Here is a 21,372-nt window from a genome sequence, read left to right as displayed (position 1 = left end):
TGGTTTCAACAAAAACAATTCTGCGAAAGCTTCAGGCACAGCAGGGCAGCTCCAGCTGCGATGCGCTGGAATGCGGGCTGACTTCTCGAGCACACTGGGGAGCGGTTGCCTCCTCGAGCAAGGGCTGTGCTCAGAGCTTCCTGCAGCAGGGAGCTGCGGCACGCCTGGGGGGACAGTCGCCCCTTTCCCATCCCAGCACGGCTTCACCACGGCTGAAACTCACTTTTCCATTGGGCGGGTTTTTTTCACTTTTTTCTCATATACCAAGTTATTTTGTTCTCAAATCGGTGGGAGGGCACTTGGCTGGGACAGTTCCTCTGACCCCCTCGCCATGAGCAGTGCAATGTACCCATGGGATTTCACTCCTCCCTGTGTCCCCGTCGTTAAACGAGCAATCATTAAGGGGCAGCCTTCAGTGTCTCTTACTCTTCCTGCAGTCAGTCATTGTCCTATGAAATTGGAGACTGTGAGACTAAAACTAAAAAGGAAGCGGAAAAAAAAAAAAAGAAAAAGGAAGGTCTGGGAATGCTCATGTGTGTTTATTTTGCTTGCAGTACTCAAAATAAAATAGACTATTCATTTGTGGCTGCTTGCAGGCTTTGCAAAATGACCGGTAGCCAGTGACTTGTTCTGTGAGCGTCCCCTTCCCCGGCCTGCGTGCCTGGCACAGCCGCACATCGGGGGTGCCTCCCCGGCACACTGCCCTCAGCCTGGCGTGGCACAGATGGGTGGCCCTGCAGCAGCCGCCCGGTTCTGAGCAGCACCGCCGGCAGCAGGCGTCCTCCCCCCCCCGGCGACTGGAATTCGTTCCAAGTCCCATGATGGCAAACTCTCCCGTGGGACGTGGCCCTGGGGTGATCCTCCTTATTTTGCTTGGTAATAATTTAAACTTCTCTGTGAGTTACTATGGTACGGTTAAGAGTAGCGTGGAAAGTGAGGAGCAAGAAAGCAACTTAACTAATCCTGGGATGGCACTTGTGCCAGGCTCAGCTCCTTTTCAGAGTTATAATCCCTCTCTAGATGAAAGGGAAATATTTGCACTTGTACGCTATATCTCGTTTCCATTAGTGTGACCAATCTTCTCGAGTGGCTGCGCTGAGGCGATGACAAACACACAATGGTTTGATTATCCCCTCACCGAGGGACGTGGCAAAATCTCAGCATTTGAAATATAAGTGTAGGGGGGTTGAGCCATCTAGGCGTGGGTGTTATTCACTAGCGTGAGATCCAGTTTTCCAGTAATGCAAGTGACAGCCAGTATTGAGTGGAACTTGATTATCTGTGTGAAGCGAGGATTAAAAATAGAAATTTTTTGTCAACCCCCACGTATGTTTTGACTAAATCCTAGATAACAAGAAGAATGGATAAAAGACGGAGATTTTATACAGAGAACACCAAAACCCAAGAAGCCAGGATTAAAGAAGAAAAGGATTCGAGTGGGTTAGTGCAATTAATGATTGTCAAGTGCCATCCCTGCATCCAGCTGGGGCTGCTGTGGCTTCTTCTGGGTACGTTGTGCGATACGGGTGCTTTGATCTGCCAACCTGCAAGAGGCACTTCCGATTCATGATGCTAAGCACCCGAGGCTCGGTCCAGCTCGGGTCAAGGTTCAGGGGGTTTGCGGTCAGTTTTTGAACCAGCCACCACTGTAAGTCCGTTATTGTGCACGGTTAGAAACCCTTTCCCGTGAGACCTGGACCGATCCCAGACAGGGGCATCCTCAGCGGTGTCCCTTGGCAGAAGCCTACAGTACTGTTCATGCTGGAAAGCTAAGGCAGTTCTACCACCTTTTTATTTCAATGAACTCTAAGGGCTTGAAATATTTTTTTTCCTCTGTGACTAACGCTCAGCAATTCCCCAAGGGATGCGCGTTGACTGTCCCAGGACAGCCAGGAACGGCAGAGTTTATGGCCTAAGGACTGTCTGCTTCAAATCACGCAGTCTGCCCTCGCAGTGCCTCGTACCACGCAAGGGTCTGTTATTATCACATTGTGTAGCATCTGCTGTGATTACCGTAACTGTCTAAAAATCACATAACACGTAATCACTGCTTTCGCAAGAGGAAGTATTTCACCAGACAAGGCACGACTTACAAATAAAATAATTTTATTCAGTTTCTGCTTCAATAGCATGTGGCACGTAAAGAGAATTAAGACACAAGGTGTGATGAGAAATTATGTATTTGTCCTTCACTGAACAAAGGATTCATCTTACCCAGAAAAACAATACAAACAAATACCCTTCTCTGCTCGTCGGGATGCTCAGTGAAGGCTGACGCTGTGACATTTAGAAAACCAAAGTTGACCTGACGTATGCAGTTCTGCTAACCTGATGTGAGGAGAAATGGTTGCCTTGCTAGCAAATTTTCTTTTAACTCGAAACCAAAATATTTGCATTTACTTAATTTAATTACAGTGGAACAAACAGCACTTATAAGCTCAGAGAAAAATCCGCCATGAGAATGTGTCCGAATTCCACATTTGTCTGATAAAGATCTGCTGCTTCAGCTGCGTTTGCAAAGCTAGCGCTCGGGATGTTATAACTTCATTTTTGGCCTCTGCAGCCAAGGAACCAGCAAAGTTTCATTTTTTCAAAACTTGATCTTCCTCCAGGGTTTGGGCCTTCAAAACTTATTAAGGAAGTGTTGATAGGTCAAGAAAAAAGTTTGGAAGCTTTTCTTAGTATTGGTTGTGTTTCTATATTGCCCTTTACCCTTTTGTTTACCCTTCATTACTAGGATGATATAAGAAAGATCTAGTGTTCGTGCGAAGATGTCACCTATTGCTGTAACATCTTTCCCCCTTTATGTCTGAACCCCACTTGTGGCAACGCAGTTCTCTCCACCCAACTCCAGATAACGTGGTGATGTACGGGGCGGGGGGGGGGGTGAGCAGCAGCTACAGAGGGGTCTTAAGAAACTGTTCATGCAAGTAGCTCTAGGGAGACTTCAAATACAGGGGGAAAAAAAAAACCCAACCAGTTTTGCCCCCCCTTGAGGAATCAAGGGCATTTTTTCTATATGACAAAAGGAATTTGGGATACACACTGCACAAACTTCTAAGAACTCATGAACACCTCTACGTGAACAGGAAACCTGTGACCAGGCTGCTGGATCTGGGCTGACCACCAAAGAGCCGCTCACGGATCAGAAGTCTCGCGGGTCTTTGGCTGCTGCTCCTCGAAGCGGGCACAGACAGCGCAGCAGGGCCGGGCCAGCCGTCCCGTCTCCTGGCCAGCTGTGCTGTCTGTAGACACTCAGAGCCTCTTTGCATTTTTTTCCAGCCTTCGTACACACTAAAAACTATTTTACATGTTATTTTTACAGACCAAACTTCCAGCTCATGTCTCAGTCGGCCTTCTTCCTCGGGAAACAGATCCATACAGTAAAAGCCACAGAAGAAAACATCACCTTGGGAAACATATTAGACAAAGACATATTTGACCACAAAACGGGTTTCTGCCTTTACTTACGCGGGATCAACTAGACTGGAAAGTCTTGCTGCCACTGCCACTCAGCAACAAATTACTGAGACTGTAGGCCAAGTGCAAAAATAACTTGGTTTAGTCCCATTTTACTCGCCGCACTCTGTATCATGGTGTGGGGGGTGGTTTAGGAGAGGGACAGGAACCCTGGCTGTCAAAGCTCGCTGCCCGGCCTTGCCACTGGTGGGAGAAAAAAAAAAGAAAGCAAGTCTAAGCAAATGGGAGAGAGCATTTCAAATTCTTCACATCCCTTTACCACGTTGCCTGTCTCCTGTTCCGCAGTATTCTCATCTGCTCTACGGCATGTCCCAACTTACTGAACGCCTGCGTTGAACCAGTCAGGAAGAATTACTGAACTATTTACTTTATTGCTTTGTAAATCAATTCACAGTCGTGAGGTCCGCTCACAAAAAAAAGGAAAAATAAACAGTATCTGTATGTGCTATGAAGACAAAGTTTGCTCTCGGTTTAGCTTTCTGTCGTTTCCTGGTTTAGCGCTGTTGCTTTTTTTGTTTTAGAAATACTGCTTAATTCCAAATTACTTGAGTCTTTCCAGTCTGGTAATTACACTCCAAGGAAGCTGCGTCCACCGTGCCAGAGACATTTCTCAAAGTGAAAATCAGATCAGAGAGTCAGTGGATGTAGCAAACATTTTTTTGTCATACTTATGGAATCATAAATTATTAGTCATCTGCCTTGGGGGCTATTATTATAATTCAAAACCATTACTCCTCGAGCTTTTGAGTACTTGTCCATCTCACCATCCTGTTTTATTAAATTGAAGTGACAAATGATAGACATCTCCCAGACACAATGGGAGGAATAGTACTTCCACTGCTTTGTTCTCCCCCTGGATCAATTCCCTCCTCTCCTACATAAGCGGAAACTCTTTGCTGGCTGATATTAATGCTCTAGCATGGACAAATTTCACTTCTGCGGGTGAAAACTCATTTGGCAAATCGAAATTCGCCCTTGCAAAGGCATTTCAAATGAAACACAGCTGAAAATGAGCGAACAGGATGGCTGCACGGTGCTCACAGGAAGGCAACCCTGTGGGTGCCCCTCGGTGACGGCCGGTGACACGACGCAGGGTCTCCTGGCCATGGGATGGCTGCTCACCAGCCAATTTATTACTAATAAAACTGCAGATAAGCAGAAATTACAATAGGAATGGGCTTTTGGCAGAGTCCTCAGCCTGCTCCTTGCGTTGTTCTGCCTGCAGTTGTGGTGTCAATGTTTGCTACCCCAAAAAATGTGATGAAAACTCTTCCAAGAGTAGGTTCAAGTGGCCAATGTGCTGTGAGGAACCTGGAGGTATTTTTCCTTCATTGAATTAGAAAAGGTGAACCATCCATTGTGTAATTAACAGTCAGGCACTAGGAACAGTTCAATGAAAGTCAAACATGCCCAAAAGTCTGGAAGAGGCTGGTTCTGCATATCTTTAAAGATAAACAGTCGTTCTTCGTTATGGACATGACTTAGCTCTCAGCAAAGTTACCAGTTCTTATCTGCAGAAAAGTTGTAAACAAATAAATGCTCCCATGCTGAATGTCAGAGGTACTTGGCAACATCAAAGACCCATTTTGCATTGCACTGATGATGCTACTCTACGACATCAGAGAGAGTTTGTCTTTCATAGATAACAGAGAAATTTCCAATTTTCAGAAGTCCCCTTCAAAGCCTCTAAAGACGTGCTGTAATTCTGTATTTCTTTTTATAGGCACATCACTTAACCTGGCTGATGGCGGGACTGAGAAATGCAGAAGGAAGGGCGATGGGTGGGATGGCTGCGCACACCTGGGGGGCTGAGACCGCAGCAGCAGGTGCCGGCGGGACCTCGGGGCTGAAAAATGGGAACAGGTTTGTGCTGAGAACAAGAGTTTATTGTCCAAATAACTTAAAAATGCAACAGCAAGTGGGATTCTCGTCTTCTGCTCACAAACTCTCCTTCTAACTGGCTGTGTGAGGAGGATAGTACTTAGAAGCCTGTAATTAATGATTCATTTGCACATGTTCTCTTTTTAATAATGATGGTCATTAAAGAAGTGCAGTCATTACAGTTTGTTACTCACTGTTGATAAATATGGAGCAAACAAAGACATGAAATGTAAGAGAAGCGAGATTCCCTCGAGGATCCAGCCATGAAAGAGAAGAAAGAACACTGGCTGAGGGAGAAAGGGCCCACCACACGCCACCCACCCCGAGATGGGGGTTTGGGGCCGTGTTGGCACAGCGGTGTGGCCGGGGGAACAGGCTTGATGCTGCCCGGGGCCCTCGTGTCAGGCGGCCATGGAGCCAGGCCCACCGCACAGGAGGAGGCCGGTGGCCTGGCCCAGGGACCACAGCCCCAAGGGCACCGGCGTCGGTCTGTCCATCCCGCACCACTGTGGCAGGGAGCCAGGGGCCAGGGCTGGTCTGTCCTCCTGGTGCAACACGCCTCTGGTGTCAGTTTTCCTGGTAAATTCACCAGAACCTGTGATTCTGAGCTGTAGGCAAAATATGGTAGAAGCCTCTTTTTTTTGGCCAGAGATTTTTTAAGGCATACCAGGCAGGGCAGTACAGAAATTCCAGATTCCCCACCCTTTTCTTCACCCATCTGCAGTCCTGCTGTGCAGCGAGGGGAGGGGGCCAGCACATCTAACTGCAGAGCGGTGTGGGGAGATGGCAGCAGGCACCCAACAGCTCTGTGCTCCCACGTTAACCACTCCGGTCATCCACTGCTCAATTTATACATTCAAAAAGACAATTCAATCCTAGCTGCCCTGCTTTTGGTTTAAGATCAAGCACTCAATCAGGAAAGACACTGATGTACAGCAGAGGCCGTGACTGGTCACTAGAGCAAACAGAGAGACGATCATGAGGATCAACTAGAAAGCAAACGCTGTTTGCTGGTGCCCGGCAGTAAACACTCTTGAAGATGATGAAGGTGGTGAAGATGGTGAAGGTGGTGAAGGTGGTGAAGGTGATGAAGATTACTTCTCAGGATGCCAGCACATCCTGAGTTTACCCCCATGAAGACACAAGAGTGAAAAAGGGATGGAGCGTCAACAGCTTCTCTCCCAGCATCTGCATTCAAGAGCAGATGGACTGGGGAGCCGGCAGCTCTCGTCCCCCCCTTGCCCAGCACACACCCCCGGCCCGGTCTGGACCCCCTGTGCACAGGGACCCAGGGGTGATGATACAGGATACAAAGCCCAAATTGCTTTTAGAAGATGCACAAACACATATGGAAAAAATAATGCGATTACTTGTAACCAACATATACCAGTTCCCATTAATTTCTCTCCAGGAGCCTGTGCCTTTTCTGTTTGTGTTTTTTTTAAGCTGCACTAGGGATTTGCAGACAGCAGTGCTAAAACTTAAAAGTGCAAATAAATACAGGGACCATTTGCTTGCTGGCTCTGTGCACCAGCTTGTGGCAGAAATACCAGAACAGATGATCGGAGGCTTTTTTTTCTCTTTCCTTTTAAGCAGAACTCCTGACCTGTGCACTGGGGGGTGAAATGATTCACTCAGGTTTTTTTTTCCAAAGTCTTGGGGGCTCGGCAGTGGTTTTCAAAGTATATTTTAGAAAGTGAGTCATCTTACATGCCTGCCTTTGTTTCTCTGAGTTTCGTCACAATAATTATATCTTTTTTTTTTTTCTATTGATTATCAAAAACTTTACAGGAGTCTTTATTTTAAACTCCCACCTGCATCTGAAGAACAGTGTGGTAACGTCATCTAAATTACCAACTGGAGAAGGAACTCCTGCCCCTGGGTCGGACGTGCACCTGGTATCACGCTGTGAGGTGCTACGGATGATACAGACATCGAGCTAACCGATCAAAGGATAGATCGCTAAGCATTTATGCTGAAACTCAGCGGTCGCTGATCCCCAGCTCCCCAGGGCAGTGTGAGATGGCATATGTTGCCTGCCCAAACAGCGATGGCTCAAGCAGACGATGCCGGTTTTTTAGCATGGAAAAGCTAATGAAGGACTGGTACTGCTCACCACCCAAAGGCAAAATTACCATTAAACACAAATTGCGCATCGGTTTAATTCCGTTTTGATTTACACCAGTTCTGCACAGCTGACCTTGGTGGTTACTCCTGGTTTACAGTGGTGTGATATGACATCACGAAACGCCTCATACAAGTGAGTGTGAATTTTCAGATTTCCATTATCTATGTATCGCCACTGTGTCTTAAACTAAAATATTAATTGCCGGGTTGCCCCAGTGGGTGTCATCGACCTGGGTCCAGGAAGTGAGGGTATTCCTCTGATAAACCCTGGCTCTGGACAGGGCCCTACGGCCACGTTCCATCTGCGATCCGTGAGAAATGCCCACCAAGGGACACAGCAGTAATGAAAACTGCTGCAGAGCTCGGCTCGGGCGGCTGGCCTCGCCTCGCACGGCTGCTGCTTACAAATGCTTGGAGAAAGAAAGAAACCTGCAGAAGAAGCAGACCTGCCTCTGGGATGGGCACGTCTGAATTTCAGAAACCAGCCTGATGAATATGAGCTGGGATGGAGAGCACTGAGCACAAAGTGCATTCTTGTTAGAGGAAAGAGCAGATTTTAGAGCAACGTAGGCTTTGATGCATACTAATTCAGACTACTGTGGAGGATCACCAAGCCTAGTATCTGCCTTCCAGTAGAGCTCAGTATCGGAACTTCAAGGGGGAAATAAGATGCTTTTTGTTATGTACTTAGTCTGTGGCTTTGAGGGGAAAATGCCTCCTTAGCCCCAGATACAGTGGGTTTATTGCTTTTATTGTACTATCACTGCCCACAAATGCTGGCTTTCTTTTCATACCTGAAGTGGCAATAGCATACATGCCATTTTCCACATCTCTGCTCCAGAATTTACAACCTAAATCAGGCAAAACCTAAAATGTTCTATAGGAGCGTGAGAAAATGTAGTGCAAGGAGGAAGAAAATGCTAGAGATGGTCAAAATGGTACCCAAGCACTTCAGCCCTATTTTATCATCTGGGGCTGCGTCAAGTGAATCTCTTTCTCTGGAGATGCTTAGAGCAATTACATTTGTTCTATTTATTCTCCCTCAAAGACTTGGAGATGAGTCAACAGAAAAATCTTTTAGGATGAAAAAAATTGAAACTTGAAATAGGCGATATCCCTGGACAGTTTGTTCTGCAATCAGAACAGCATTCTCTTTCGGTACTGCTCTCAATCTCTAATTTAAAAAAAAAAACCACCAACCCCCAAAAAACCCAGTATGGTAACAGTCACATCTGTAAATACAGTCCCTTTCATTCTTGCTTGCAAGCTCAAGGAGCTATTTCGAGACAGTACAGAAATGCTTGTTTTCTAGAGTTCATTTCTGGTGAGAAAATTCCCTCAGCTCTTGTCAGAAAATCCCAAGTGAGAGTAGAAGCTCTCTGAAAGCCTTGAACCAGCTCACTCATGCACAGCGCATGCATTAAAAGGAAAGAATAACTCCACACACCTCTTTGAAAGACTTCTTTACCTCCACTAATGGATGCCAGTGTGCGATGGGCTTGCGTGGGTATGCCAGCATCTCGTTCCAGTGGTCTCTGCCCAGTCCTTCAGCATTGACCCCCACACGGCAAACCCCAATAATCTCGTTGTGCCCTACTCTGAAGAACAACAGAAAAGTGACGTGATTATCTCCCGCTCAGACTGCCCGTACACTGTCTAACTGAGATTTCCACCCCATGTTACCGGAGTGCCATGAGGCACGGTGCTAGCGAACAAGGGCTGTCCTGTCTGCACGACGACAGGCAGATCTTGGCTGCTACCGTCAGCGCACGCAGCCCCCAGCACAGTGAGGCACTGCCATCCCCAGAAACAATTAGAACAACTTTAAAATTATTTGAACTGTAGATCAGTCCAGATACAGATCTGGAAGGATGTGTGATGTAGTGGTGTACAGCAAGAATAAGTACAAGTTCAGTAATGTATAATTCATACACCCGTTGCTGCTCAGAATGAGACCGTTTACTTTCTAGAACAGGATGATGCTTTGCAGGACAAGCAAATAGCGAAGGGGAACACAGTACTGACTCAAGAAAATGCCATAAAGCAAAGGACCAGCTTTACCACACTTACTATTTACATTCTAGCAGGTAATTTTCCATAGCCGTAAATATCAATGACACTTTAACAATTAATCACTAGAGACGGATTGATGCACAGAGCTGTGCAATCAAGACCCTGATGCTAAAGAAAACGGCTATTGAGGAGAAAAACCTGCACCCAACAGGATGTTTTCCCCTCCAGCTCTCCAGAACCTCCCACCTACCGATCGTAATCCATGACAGAGATAAGCAGACTGACTTGATCCATGTTCTCTGGGGGAATGTCAAAGATTATTGCTTCATTGTAAGTGGGATTAAGTGTGTTTTTCTTTATGGTGGTTTTCTTCTTTTTCAGTCTTCGCCCATCACAGAGCAAAGACACTTTGACATACGGATCTGGAGAGGAAGAGATAGGAAAAGCCCTTCTGTTTATGGAGGTTTATTTTGTTACCATCACAATATAGAAACAGCATTGTCAAAGGATGGACTGTGAGTTACCGTGAGCCAAAGGCACTCCTCAAATGGACTTTTAGGAAAAGGGATGTCTGTGTACCAGTTGAATCCACCATTTCTCTTACCGGTGTGAACATCAGGTCCAGGCACTGGAGAACCAGCACTGCAGACTTCTTGGGAGGAAAAATCAGCCGGTTCCATCAATTATTCCATGATAAAGGTTTGCAAGTGTAAGAAGGCCTCATCTCAAATCAAAGGCCAATATTCATCAGAAGATGATAACGGGCACTCAGGCATTCTAGCTTGCATTAATTGCATGGCAATGACAGCAAACCCAGTGCTTTCTCGGTAACTTTTTCAAAATCTGCCTAAGAGAGCAAAATGTAATGCAGCATTTTCACAATCCAAACAGGCAGAGAGGGTTATTTTACAGGGATCCTTTCTGGCACTGCTCCCAAAACTATCCAACTGCTAACATTCCATAGAAGAGTTACAGTGAGTAGGGGAATTTTAAAACCCATTTTCCCAATGTCAGAGGGCAGCAGAAGGAAGAGGTATTAGGGCAGCTCTGCTTCATGTGCTTTCCACCGGCTGATGACGGCAGAATGCCCTCAGGTTACAAACAGCTCCTGTTCGCTGTAACAGCTGCCCAGGAAATTTCAATGCATTTTCAAGTAACAGTAAACGTGCGATGTATTATTACAGAAATGCTGAGCTGGCTTCATCTGAAGTCTCAATTCTCAGATATTTCATCTGGCATCAAGCTCCAACTGAGCAGAAATGTTTTCTGCAAAGATCTTTTACTGGATTGTTACTGCCTTTTATACAAGTCATCAATGAAATTCAAACGCTATGATGTTGATCTCTGGAAAAGAAACTGCTTTTTATGTTGAAATCCAGAATTTGTGCATGCTGAATTTGCAAGCCAACTCTTCGGAACTGTGAATGCATACAGTCTTCAGGTGACTTCGATGCTAATGTTTGAGTACTGGCCACTGTACAGAGGAATGCCCATTCACCTGGGATTTACCCAGATGGCCCATGATCCCTTCCTAATATTGGGGTGAAATGATTAATTCTGGCTGTAGGGCATTATCTGTTGGAAACGTCCCTACTCACATAAAACTGCTAGGGCCAGTATCTGCAACAGAGCTGAAGCGTCCAACCTGAGAGAGGGATCAGAGCTTTGACCCTGCAAGCCCTTCAGTGGGGATGGGAAACCACTGGCAGTCTCCTTGAATAGTATATTCACGTATATAATCACCTTCCTTGGATTCATGCCCTTGGGAATGGGTTCAAAAGATAATTCTACTTTTAGAATTTTGTTCATAGTTAAAATATGGACAAAGCTTCATCAGGTGTTTCCATAATCATACAGCCTTGGCATCAAGAGACGTACGCCCACCATCCATTGAGGCTACCTTGAGGGAGGAGGAAGAAACGTGGATGCAACGGGGTCCTGAGCCATCGAGCACCTACCTGAGTAACCAGTGATATCCATTGCTTTGAGATTCCTGCATTTAATGACTGTTAAGGTGAGGCGACCTGCCGTTGGCAAATAACAAAGGGAAAACATGATCTCTCCCAGGTCCACGCTTTCCTTTAATAAAACAGAGAAGAAATTATATTGGAAACGTGCAAGAACCAGCTAAGCTGCCTCCACCCCCACCACGATGCTTCGTGCAGGATTCGCAGCACTCACGCCGAAACGGGCTTTTCTCTATTCCATCATTTTCAAGTGAATAACACTTTACTATATTGCGGTGCTTCCAGTGTATCCCCCATTATTTGGCTGAAAATGAATAAAGGGAGCAGGAAAAAAAACCTGTTACAGCTCCAAATCATAGTTAAGCATAATCTTCCGCTGCCTCAGTGGAGTATGTGCTTCCTATTGCAGCATTACAGCTAATGCACTCCCCTCTTTTGGCTCCGTTGCTTCTGCAGAAGTGAAGTGATATCTAACACCAAATGAAGGCCATTAAGGAAATTATATTCGTATCAAGTCTTGCTTGACTGTACGGTGTATCTCTTCCAGCGCCAAGTGTGTGGCACTAACATCTGTTTCCTCAGATGGAGGAATGTGATACAAACACAGAGCGAGATCGCGGAAAGGTGAGACCTTAACATGCGACGGTGCCGTGTTCTCTGGCTGTACAACAAATGCAACAAGTGACTTTCTAGTACACCCAGTGCCATCAGTTCAGTAATAGAGGTTTACGGACTTTGTTGGTGCTTACATTTCGGCAGAGAATGCAGACGTCTCTGAGTAACGTGGTGATTTTTCTCTGAAGTTGAGCATGAATTACTGGGTAGTTACAGACCAGAGGTCATAGCTTGAAAACAGATGAGAACCATGAAGGGCCCCATTTAGTAGCAATTGAGCTTTTAGGTTATGACACGCTTACTATCGTTTGGACCACCAACCCCTTTGAGATGCCTTCAAAGAGCTAACAAACGCAGTATGAGGCAGGTATATGTACGTATATAAATAGTGAATTAACCAGCAGATGGCACTCAGAAACGTTCGGTAGTTTCTGGATTACAGAGAGGCCAGTACAATTTACTCTTTTAGTCCCCCATAAAACAACTTTTACACATCGCTCTTAGCCCCTCTTGTACATGCAGCCTTATCTACTACACCTCCTAAAAGCCCATTCCAGCGTTACCTTGCTCATGGGAATTCAGGAAAAAAAAATTAAACAAACCAAAACTATTATTTAAACTAGAAAGCATTATTATCTGAAGTCAGCAGAAAGATTTCCAAACACCTTCCAAAAACGCATTTAAAAAAAAGAAATTATTTTGTACGTACAGATCCCACATCTGTAGAGCAGACAACCCGTTTATTTTTGGAAACAGAGCGTTTGATACGTTTCAATGTGATATAATGATCTGCTGAAAAGAAATTTTAGCTGTTAGTAGTAGAGCGATGGAACTAGAAAGACAAGTAAATGCATTAGGCACTTAAAGCTTTGCTAAGTGTTAGGAGAATAGATCTTGTTGATGGATGAGAATTTTGCCAAATGATTTCCTTCTTGTTCTCTGGTAAGGCAAAGATTAGATATTTATTCCACTTAGATGTGCAGAATACTAATGAACATTATATACAAGTCTTGGTTCTTGACAAGAGTTCACTTGACTAGCAAATGAAAATCTTCTCAAGTATAGAGTGTACAAAAGAAACAGTGGCAGCCAGATGTTTTCTGGACAGAACAATGTATGGCTAGACTTGTAAGTATCTAAAGAAATGTTGTCTCAGAAGGTGTTATTTGCTGGTAAATAAGAGTTTAATACCGTCACCCACCCAGAGTTCCCACTCTGATCTCTCGCTCGCCTTAATGAACCAATGGCACCCTAAACAGCTTTCCTTCCAACGCGACAAAATGAGCTCGAGTCACAGCGTCATTGTCAGGCACTAATAATGAAATAGTGGAAACATTTCCTGAGGTATCATTTAGTACCTCTTGACGTGTCTACAGGGAGCTAAAGTTCTTGCCTCACAAAATATTACTAACGGTTCCTCATTAAGGCATCAGGATCATTTTCATCACACACAAAAGACCTTTTTGAGCCCCTGCACCTTCTAATTCTTGACTGCATTTCAGCTACAGCACCTGGAATTTAACGGGTGCCCCCGAGTCGGGCTGCTGTCCTGGAGGTAGAGCAGCAATGCACACCACCCCTGAGCGCTCCGAAACGTTTGGCAGTTTTACCTCTGGGGTCACCTGCCCCCAAGAGCCAAGCTGAGCCCCAGGTCTTGCTGCCTGACTCCAGTGAAGCCAATTTCCAGAGGACAGGGAGCTCGGTATTTTACGGAGCCTCATTCATTTACGGTGCCTTAAAATGACCACTCAAAAATCGTGTGCCCCAAAATTACAATTTGCTTTTTAAAACATGGCACTTCTTGTTTACCTTTAGAGGCATTCTTCCTCTTTTAAGATTAATTGCTTTACAGAATAAAGAGCCTGAATAAATAACTCTGCCCTGAGGAGGCACTTTGCAAGGAGTGTCTGGAACCTGCTGCGAACGCTGCCACTGCATCAGAACTAAGCTTGAGGACTGGGATTGTACCTTTTCACTTCAGTGTCTCCAGCTCCAGTCAGACACTGCATCTACCAGTCTTATCTATAGGCTTTACTGGGAATAGAAAAGAATTTAAAATAACTATTCTGAAATTATGATTAGAAATGGCTGTTCTATTCCCAAAGAAATGAGCACCTGAACCTCACCGTGTGCCGATGTCCTGGTTTCGGCTGGGATAAAGTTAATTTTCTTTCTAGTAGCTGGTATAGCGCTGTGTTTTGGATTTAGTATGAGAGGAATGTTGATACCACACTGATGCTTTTAGTTGTTGTTGGGTAGTTGTAGTGCCTACACCAAGTCAAGGACTTTTCAGCTTCCCACACCCAGCCAGGTGCAGAAGAAGCTGGGAGAGCACAGCCAGGACAGCTGACCCAGGCTGGCCAGAGGGATATTCCCTGCCACGTAATGTCATGCTCCAGATATAACGGGGGAAGCGAGCCAGGAGGTGGGATCGCTGCTCGGAAACAGACTGGGCATTGGGGCGGGGGTGGTTTCCACAGATGGTGAGCAATTGCATTGGTGCATCACTTGTGGCTTAGTTAGTTAGTTAGTTGTTGTTATTCTCTTCCTTTGTTATCCTATTAAACTGTCTTGATCTCAACCCACAAGTTTTTTTTCCATTCTCCTCCCCATCCCACTGCGGGGGGGTGTGAGTGAGCGGCTGCCTGGTGCTCGCTTACCGGCTGGGGTTAAACCACGACAGTTGGCTGCACTGGACGCTATATACGCTGCACAGTGCAACAGAGACTGGCATCCAGATGACTCACTGGGCTGGGTCTGCTCTTTCACACGTTCTTTGGTCTGTGTTGGTTTGGGAAGGACGAGGGCAGGAAACCTTGGACACAGATGTCAGAAGAGAGCAGCCTCATATGAGATCGAGAGAGCACCCTCTGGGCATCATCTCATCTTCTATTCCTCTCCTTGCACTCAGAGGACCTGCTCAGGGTATAAAACTAACATAAACTGTTCTTTGACCTCATTGTATTAGGCCAAGAGATTTTTTACAGGAGAGTAAAACGTGTCCTGTGGGTACATTATTTTCTTGCAGATTATAGACATTGGGACATTTCCAAAATTCACATCAGTAGCTCTTATGAAATAATGGAAGCTCTGAATCAATAACCCTTGCAGACTTGAAACCAAAAATGTTTCACTGATTCACAAGCTGTACAATTATTAATTGAATAGTTGAGTGCTGGCGAGTTGAATAGCTTATATCATTGCTTAAGTGCATTCCTATCTTCTTACCCACACGATTGATCTAATGTATTATTAGTCACCCAAAGCTTTCCTTGGGTCTTATGAAAACTGCATTTACCCTTCTCATTTTTGATTAAACAGAAATGTCCTTGGGTGTGTTACAACTGGCTGAGATGTACCAATATTGGCCCATTCCCAAAGAGTGGCACAGAGAGAATGAGGGGACGAGCCAAATGCGGCACTCGACGTTTCTGTGGGAGCTGTGCAAGGTTGCTACACAATGATGTGTCACGGGCATGATGTTGGCTGTGCTGCTCTCACATCTTCTTTGGAGGCTTCTCCCTCAACAACCCTTCTGTTGGTGTCTCTCCACCTGGTTTTGTGGAGGTTTTTTCCCATTAAATTAGTTTACTTAGCTAGGAAGACATCCACTATTTCTTGCAGAACCATCCCAGCAAAACACAGAACATACGCAGGTTAAAAACTCCGTAACCTTCTCGTGCAGCTTCATGTTTTATGTGCTTTTCCTCCAGTGAGACCAAGTGTTACCCCTTCCCAGTTTCACTCCTGCCCACAGATCTCTTCCCTCCAAACTCTCCAGGCTTACCACACTTTGTATGCTGATCATAGAGCATGGAAAGGGAAACTCCCCGCCACCACACAAATGAGTTCACCCCAGGATTCGACACCACGGCACGTCGCAGCCAGCCTGCAGAGCTGATGGCAAGCTGAGTCTCGGAGGCAGAGCAGATGCAAAGGGGCAGATGCCTCCAAGAGGCATCCGCACGTGTGATGCACCTCGTTCCTCTCCTAGCAACCCTTTGCCAGGCGAACGGATGTGCCTGATGCCTGCTTGCCTCTTTGTCAGCGGTTTTCCTTTCATTACCATCCATTAATCATAACAGACATGGCTATTTGTGGATCGAAAGCCAAGAGCTGTAAACACCCTGCTAACTAAATACCATCGACTTTCCTTGCGGTTGATCCTACGCCTCCCTCCCACCTTGCTTGCAGGCGAGATGCTCAAAAGGCAAGACAGCAGCAGCTTGTAGCACGCTCCCAGCAATGCCCCGGGGTACCTGGCAGGCATCCCGTATACCTCGGTGTCCTTAGACAGGCATGGCAAAAGCTCTACCGCCACAGAAGCGTGACGGCTGCTCTCTGCACCCGACCAGGGCAGCTGCTAGCCTGAGAGCTACCTACCAGGACCAACACGCTGCACGCACATCGTAATCCCCACGGTGCCCCGGCGCTGAGCTCCTGCACCGAGTCCCAGCTGCGGCACGACAGCACAGGATGCAGTGCTGTACACGCGTGTCGGACCTCGCAGCTCTTGTAGAAAGTTAGGAACACATTACAATGAAAGAACAAGCGCTAATAGTAGTGACCAAGGGGTACAACGGGTGAGGAGCAAGGTACTGAGAAAAAAAGCTGCGGAGAGTTACAAAGCAAATGTCTTTTGATACTGCTGACCACAATGCAATAAATATTTATATTTGACAGTTCATTCCCCGATACAGAAAGTGGGAGAGCAAAGGTGTGAGATGAGCTACGAAGGAAGTCGCAGGACAGATTTTTGCAAGTCATGCGGTTATGCCACTCACTAGGAAAGATTTGACAGGGCACATGCTTTCAGCCACAGGGGTGAAGACATCTCATATTCCAGTTTCAGAAATAACAACATGAAATGACAAGGACAATGACTGACTTGGTGTCCAACTGCAAAGCAGTTCAATCATTTGTTTGCCCTCAGAACCAGCCAGGTCCTCCTGGGAGGACAGTGGAGGAGCAGACAGCTATTATGTAGAGGTTAATGTCATTGCTTCTGCACTCAGCGATCAATGTGAGAAGGTGGCTTCTCCTGCCAGCTCCCTGCAACACTGAAAGTGGCTGGGACTTTTCCTGCTCTGATGCTTGGCTTTGCTTTCAGAGGCAATTCAACAGAACTACTAAAAGACCCACATCAAGCTCTGGAAGAGCTGCCAGCAACACATCAGACAACGCTCTCAGTAAAGCCCAGTACCTCTGATGGGTTGGTAGTGGCCCTCCAGAGCTATTTCTTACTGTTTTCATGTGCACGTGGCAGACAACCAGAACCTGAGACCCTCCACATACCAACGGGAGGTCCGACAGGGAACATACTGAACCCCTTAGCTGTTTTTTAGCAAACCTGTTATCAGTGAGACTCGCTGTGAGCAAGATAACAGTCACTACGTAAGGGGATGAAATTCCGGTAAACCGGGATTGCGGTAGAGCTGACAGGCATGTATGTACAACAGCCTTTGCCACCCCTGCGTGCAACAGCTGTGGGTCCACAGGGCTAAGGTGCCACCTGGCAAGAAGCCCATCAGCTGGCAGTTGTGCAGGACTTACCCCTTAGGCAATCCAGCCAAAATGCGAATCCCAACCCATCCTGCCCTGGAGCTGCTCACCACACGCTCGGCACCCATCCTCTGCACGCACAGGTACCACGCGCCACGCCGCAGCACCGTGCTGCGAATGCTCCCGGGGCAGGGACGACCTTTGGAGGGTCACCTCTGCTTTGGAGGCAAACACTCACCGTCGTCGCGTACTGAATGTCCTTCCAGATAGAAGTCTCCCGGGAAAGGTCTGAGGCCTCAAACAGGTTCTCCAAGATAACTTCTCCTATCATGTCGTGTCTGGAGAACCTGTCAAAGTCAAAGACGCTCAGGTGGAGCTTCCTGCTCGCCAGCTCCTCATGGGGCACAGGGAAGTGGAAGGACTCATCAAAGGTGGGATTCAGAGTCTTCCTGTGGACTCGTGTCTGGAACTTGCGCTTTCTGTCAGGCAGGAGGTAGATCTTCACATAGGGATCTGAGCTGCCGCAGAAGTCTTTGGCTGGCAAGTCAAAAGCCCTGAGAATTCGGACAGTCAGCGTCTCATTCTCATAGTCGTACTTGAGAGTGAAGTTAATTTTCCCACAGGTCTTTGCTGCCTCTCTTTTGGGGTCCTCAGAATCAACAGATTTTTGCTTATAGAGTTCGGGTTTAATGCGACCGATGCTGGTCGGCTGCTCAGCCACTGCTGGTGGGTCCATGCCGTAGTCCATGCTGGATACGTGCATTTGCCGAGGAAGGTGCCTTTTGAAGGAGATGTGCCTGCGGAAGGAAGACACAACAGCTGCATGGTTTTCCAAGGACATTTCTCTCATTTTTCTTCCTGGACTAGTAAACGCTAGTAAAGCAGGAAGAGCACAAAACCACGTGCAATAGGTGCTTCTGACCTCTGTACAGAAACCAGGTACATTATGGAAATGAACACTGAAGGGAACACCTCCAGTGGTCAATAGAACCAATCCAGCTAATTTCCTACCTTTCAGAGTATTTGCAGCAAGCTGCATTTTTTTCACCTGTTACACAGGTAACAGCCCACAGCTAAATATATGAGACCAGACAACTCCTCAACCGAGCCATAGACAACCCAATGTGAAGACTCTTTCCCACCCTCAGTCCTTACAACTCCAAGATACTGGCACTAAGTTTCCCTCAGGCAAAAAAAACTTCAAAGCAAGAGAACCACAACCAGCTCAGAAAGTCAGATTTTGTTCTGGGTCTTGCTGCTTCCAAACTTCTCCAACAGAATCCCATCAGAAACTGATAGGTAAACTCTCGACAGGGAGGAACGCGCAGCTTCATCTGGAAGCTGTCTCTTGCCTTGAGCACAAGGGAAACTGTATGTAAGCAAAGCTTTATCTAAGCAAAGCATAAAAGCTTTCTGTGGACTCACAGCATTAATTCAGATTATCGGGTGTTTACAAGAGCAGTATATGAAGTTTAACCATATGAAGAACTTGTGCAGCCAGAGCATTAACTTTCGGTGATATGTGGTGCTCAGAGACCTCACTTCTTGGCAGGTTCCTCCAGGGCATTTTGGCCTGGGCTAGGCTGGGCTGTTAGTCAGAGATCCCAAACCGCTGAGGTCGTTCCCCAGCGTCCCCGGCTCTGGCTGCCTGCCGTGGGTCAAGCCGGGCTCTTTCGCTCGAGAAAGTGGGTTTGAAACCTTCCCACATACAACCAAGTTCCACGTTGTTTGTCCTAATTCAGACAGGCTGAGCTTTTGTTTTCTCCTCCATTGGAAATGTGTAATAAAAGCCGAATGAGTGTGTGCATGACAGAGAGGCAATCAGCTGTCCAAAAAGCGGTGCAGTTAAATAAAAGAGTATGTGGCACAATTGCAGGTGGTTGATTTAAACTCCAGCTTCTTCAGACAGAAGGCTGTGATCGGTGCCTTATTAATTCTGCAATATTGCAGCCAATTTTCTGAGCAATGTCTGTTTTCGCAGTTGCATTCTCGCACACATCATGGGCACGGCCAACAAAGCAAGCAGAAGTGCTGGGGCACAGCCAGGACCCTGCGATCACCTTTTCCTGTCCCAGTTTCACAGCCTTCTGTGTCAAGGAAGAGGTACCGTATTTCTCAGTGTGCTTGCCAAGGTGTCCCAAGATTCATACAGCCTTGTCATGATTTACTGAGTGTGATGTTGACATCTCTGTCCCTGCACACTTGAGCACAAGCACCGAGCACAGCTGGTTCTAAGCTTGTGCAGCGAGCGATACGTCAATTCTGCTTATCTAATTGTTTCTGCTCTGAGCCACAAAAACAAGAGAGAACAAAAAGGTCTAATTCTGTCTGACAGCATACCATCATTGATACTTCAGCCTGCCTCTCATGTTGGAACAAAATTAAAGTGGCCAAAGTATACTGACAGCTTGACACAATGAGGTCAAGGCACAGTAACTGGGCTTGAATCCTTGATTTTTTTAAAAGGGGCCCATGGTAAACCAGTCTTAACACATTAATTGGTTAATGACCAATCTTTGGAAAGTAACCCAGCATGTAGGTGAGAGTGCTTGCTTTAGCCTCCCCGACCGTATCCAAACCTCAGGCTCCATCCAACGCTGCTCCCACCCTGCCAGCCGCCCCGCGGCGCAGCATCCCTGCAGAGCACCACGTCCCACTCACCTGGTGGAAGACGCAGGCTCCGTTGTTTGCCTCTGGATCCGTGTGCGCCGCATGATGTGGTCCTTCATGGACATCTGTACCTCTGCGGGGATGTCTGGCGATGTGTGGCTGATCTTCACCGCTGCCTCCAGGAAACTTAGGGCACCCGTGTCCTTGAGCTTGTCTGCCATGTTCTCCTTATTGCAGTCCGCCTCGCTCTGCAAGACGGCCAGGTTAGAAGAAACGGCCTTGTTCCTCCAGGGAACCCAGCACAGCTTCCAAAAGAGAAACAGAAAAACTGCCACCAGGGCCAGTCCACACACAATAACTATCACTGCAAGGAGGCTGACGGAGAGCTCTACAGGGGGAGAGAAAGCAACAGCGACAGGGAGAGGGGAGGAAGGGGAAAGGAGAAAAGGAGAGAAAAGAAAGATGGTGAGAAAGCTGTAAGTAAAGGGAAGAAACGGTCCAAAGTGACTTACATCACAACTAATGGAGAGCTCTTAGCCGGTTCTGCAAGCCAGAGTCAAACCCAGGTGAGCATCACCTGACAGATCTGGGACCGATTCCTGCCCCAGACACATCTGGGGAGAAATGGGCATCTCCAGATGGCCGAGCTATGACGTTTTATACTGTGATGCTTAGATTGGCTATAAAATATCAGCCTTGGTTTGTTTGGTGGCATTGGCAAACTGCTGAGCCTGAAACTGAGAAGAATTGCAGAACTGAATGATAGAAACGAGGTCCAGTGCTTCATACCACAGGTGTTCAGACATTATATTAAAAAAATCTATCTACCATGATCCTGGAAGCAGATTGTTGTGCCCATAGGGAGTAAAAAGTAAATACCAATTAAAAAAAAATTAAAATCACAAGCTGCTGATGCAGTGAAACCAAAGGCTGTACAGAAAGTACGACACGTTCTTCCTTATTCTGAATAGCACAGAAGCTGTGTATGTTCTCTGACTCTCTGAGTCACTTTTACCTCATACACTATGTATTTCAGCATTTCAGTCTTTTTCTGGAGAGGAAAGAGCTTCCATACCTATGGCTGAAGAGTCAGGAAAAAAGGAAGATATATATAGATATATATACACGCACACAATCTAGGCTGTGAAATGATTCACAACACTTCAAAAAGAGAAAA

At 46.4% G+C, this 21,372-nt stretch overlaps 1 protein-coding gene across 6 annotated transcripts in view; it reads right to left on the bottom strand.

Moving 5' to 3' along the window:
* Positions 1-2,089: 2,089 nt before the first annotated feature.
* SYT6 (synaptotagmin 6) overlaps positions 2,090-21,372 on the bottom strand; it is a 52,304-nt gene continuing 33,021 nt past the window's right edge. For 2 of the 6 annotated variants that reach the window (XM_054804154.1, XM_054804157.1), the window contains 6 exons: positions 20,247-20,583; positions 17,824-18,382; positions 11,460-11,580; positions 9,752-9,923; positions 8,936-9,086; positions 2,090-3,663 (listed from right to left, as the gene is read on the bottom strand). In XM_054804154.1, the coding sequence (XP_054660129.1) occupies positions 3,592-3,663; positions 8,936-9,086; positions 9,752-9,923; positions 11,460-11,580; positions 17,824-18,382; positions 20,247-20,583 (1,412 nt within the window). In that variant the 3' untranslated portion in view covers positions 2,090-3,591. The remainder of the gene's footprint in view (positions 3,664-8,935; positions 9,087-9,751; positions 9,924-11,459; positions 11,581-17,823; positions 18,383-20,246; positions 20,584-21,372) is intronic. The other 4 variants (XM_054804155.1, XM_054804158.1, XM_054804159.1 and 1 more) reach the window with 4 other exon arrangements.

This window comes from Grus americana, chromosome 25 (assembly GCF_028858705.1).
Source record: "Grus americana isolate bGruAme1 chromosome 25, bGruAme1.mat, whole genome shotgun sequence".
Taxonomy (NCBI): Eukaryota; Metazoa; Chordata; class Aves; order Gruiformes; family Gruidae; genus Grus; species Grus americana.
The sequence above is the reverse complement of the archived record's forward strand: the minus strand, read 5'-3'. Positions and strand labels throughout refer to the sequence as shown.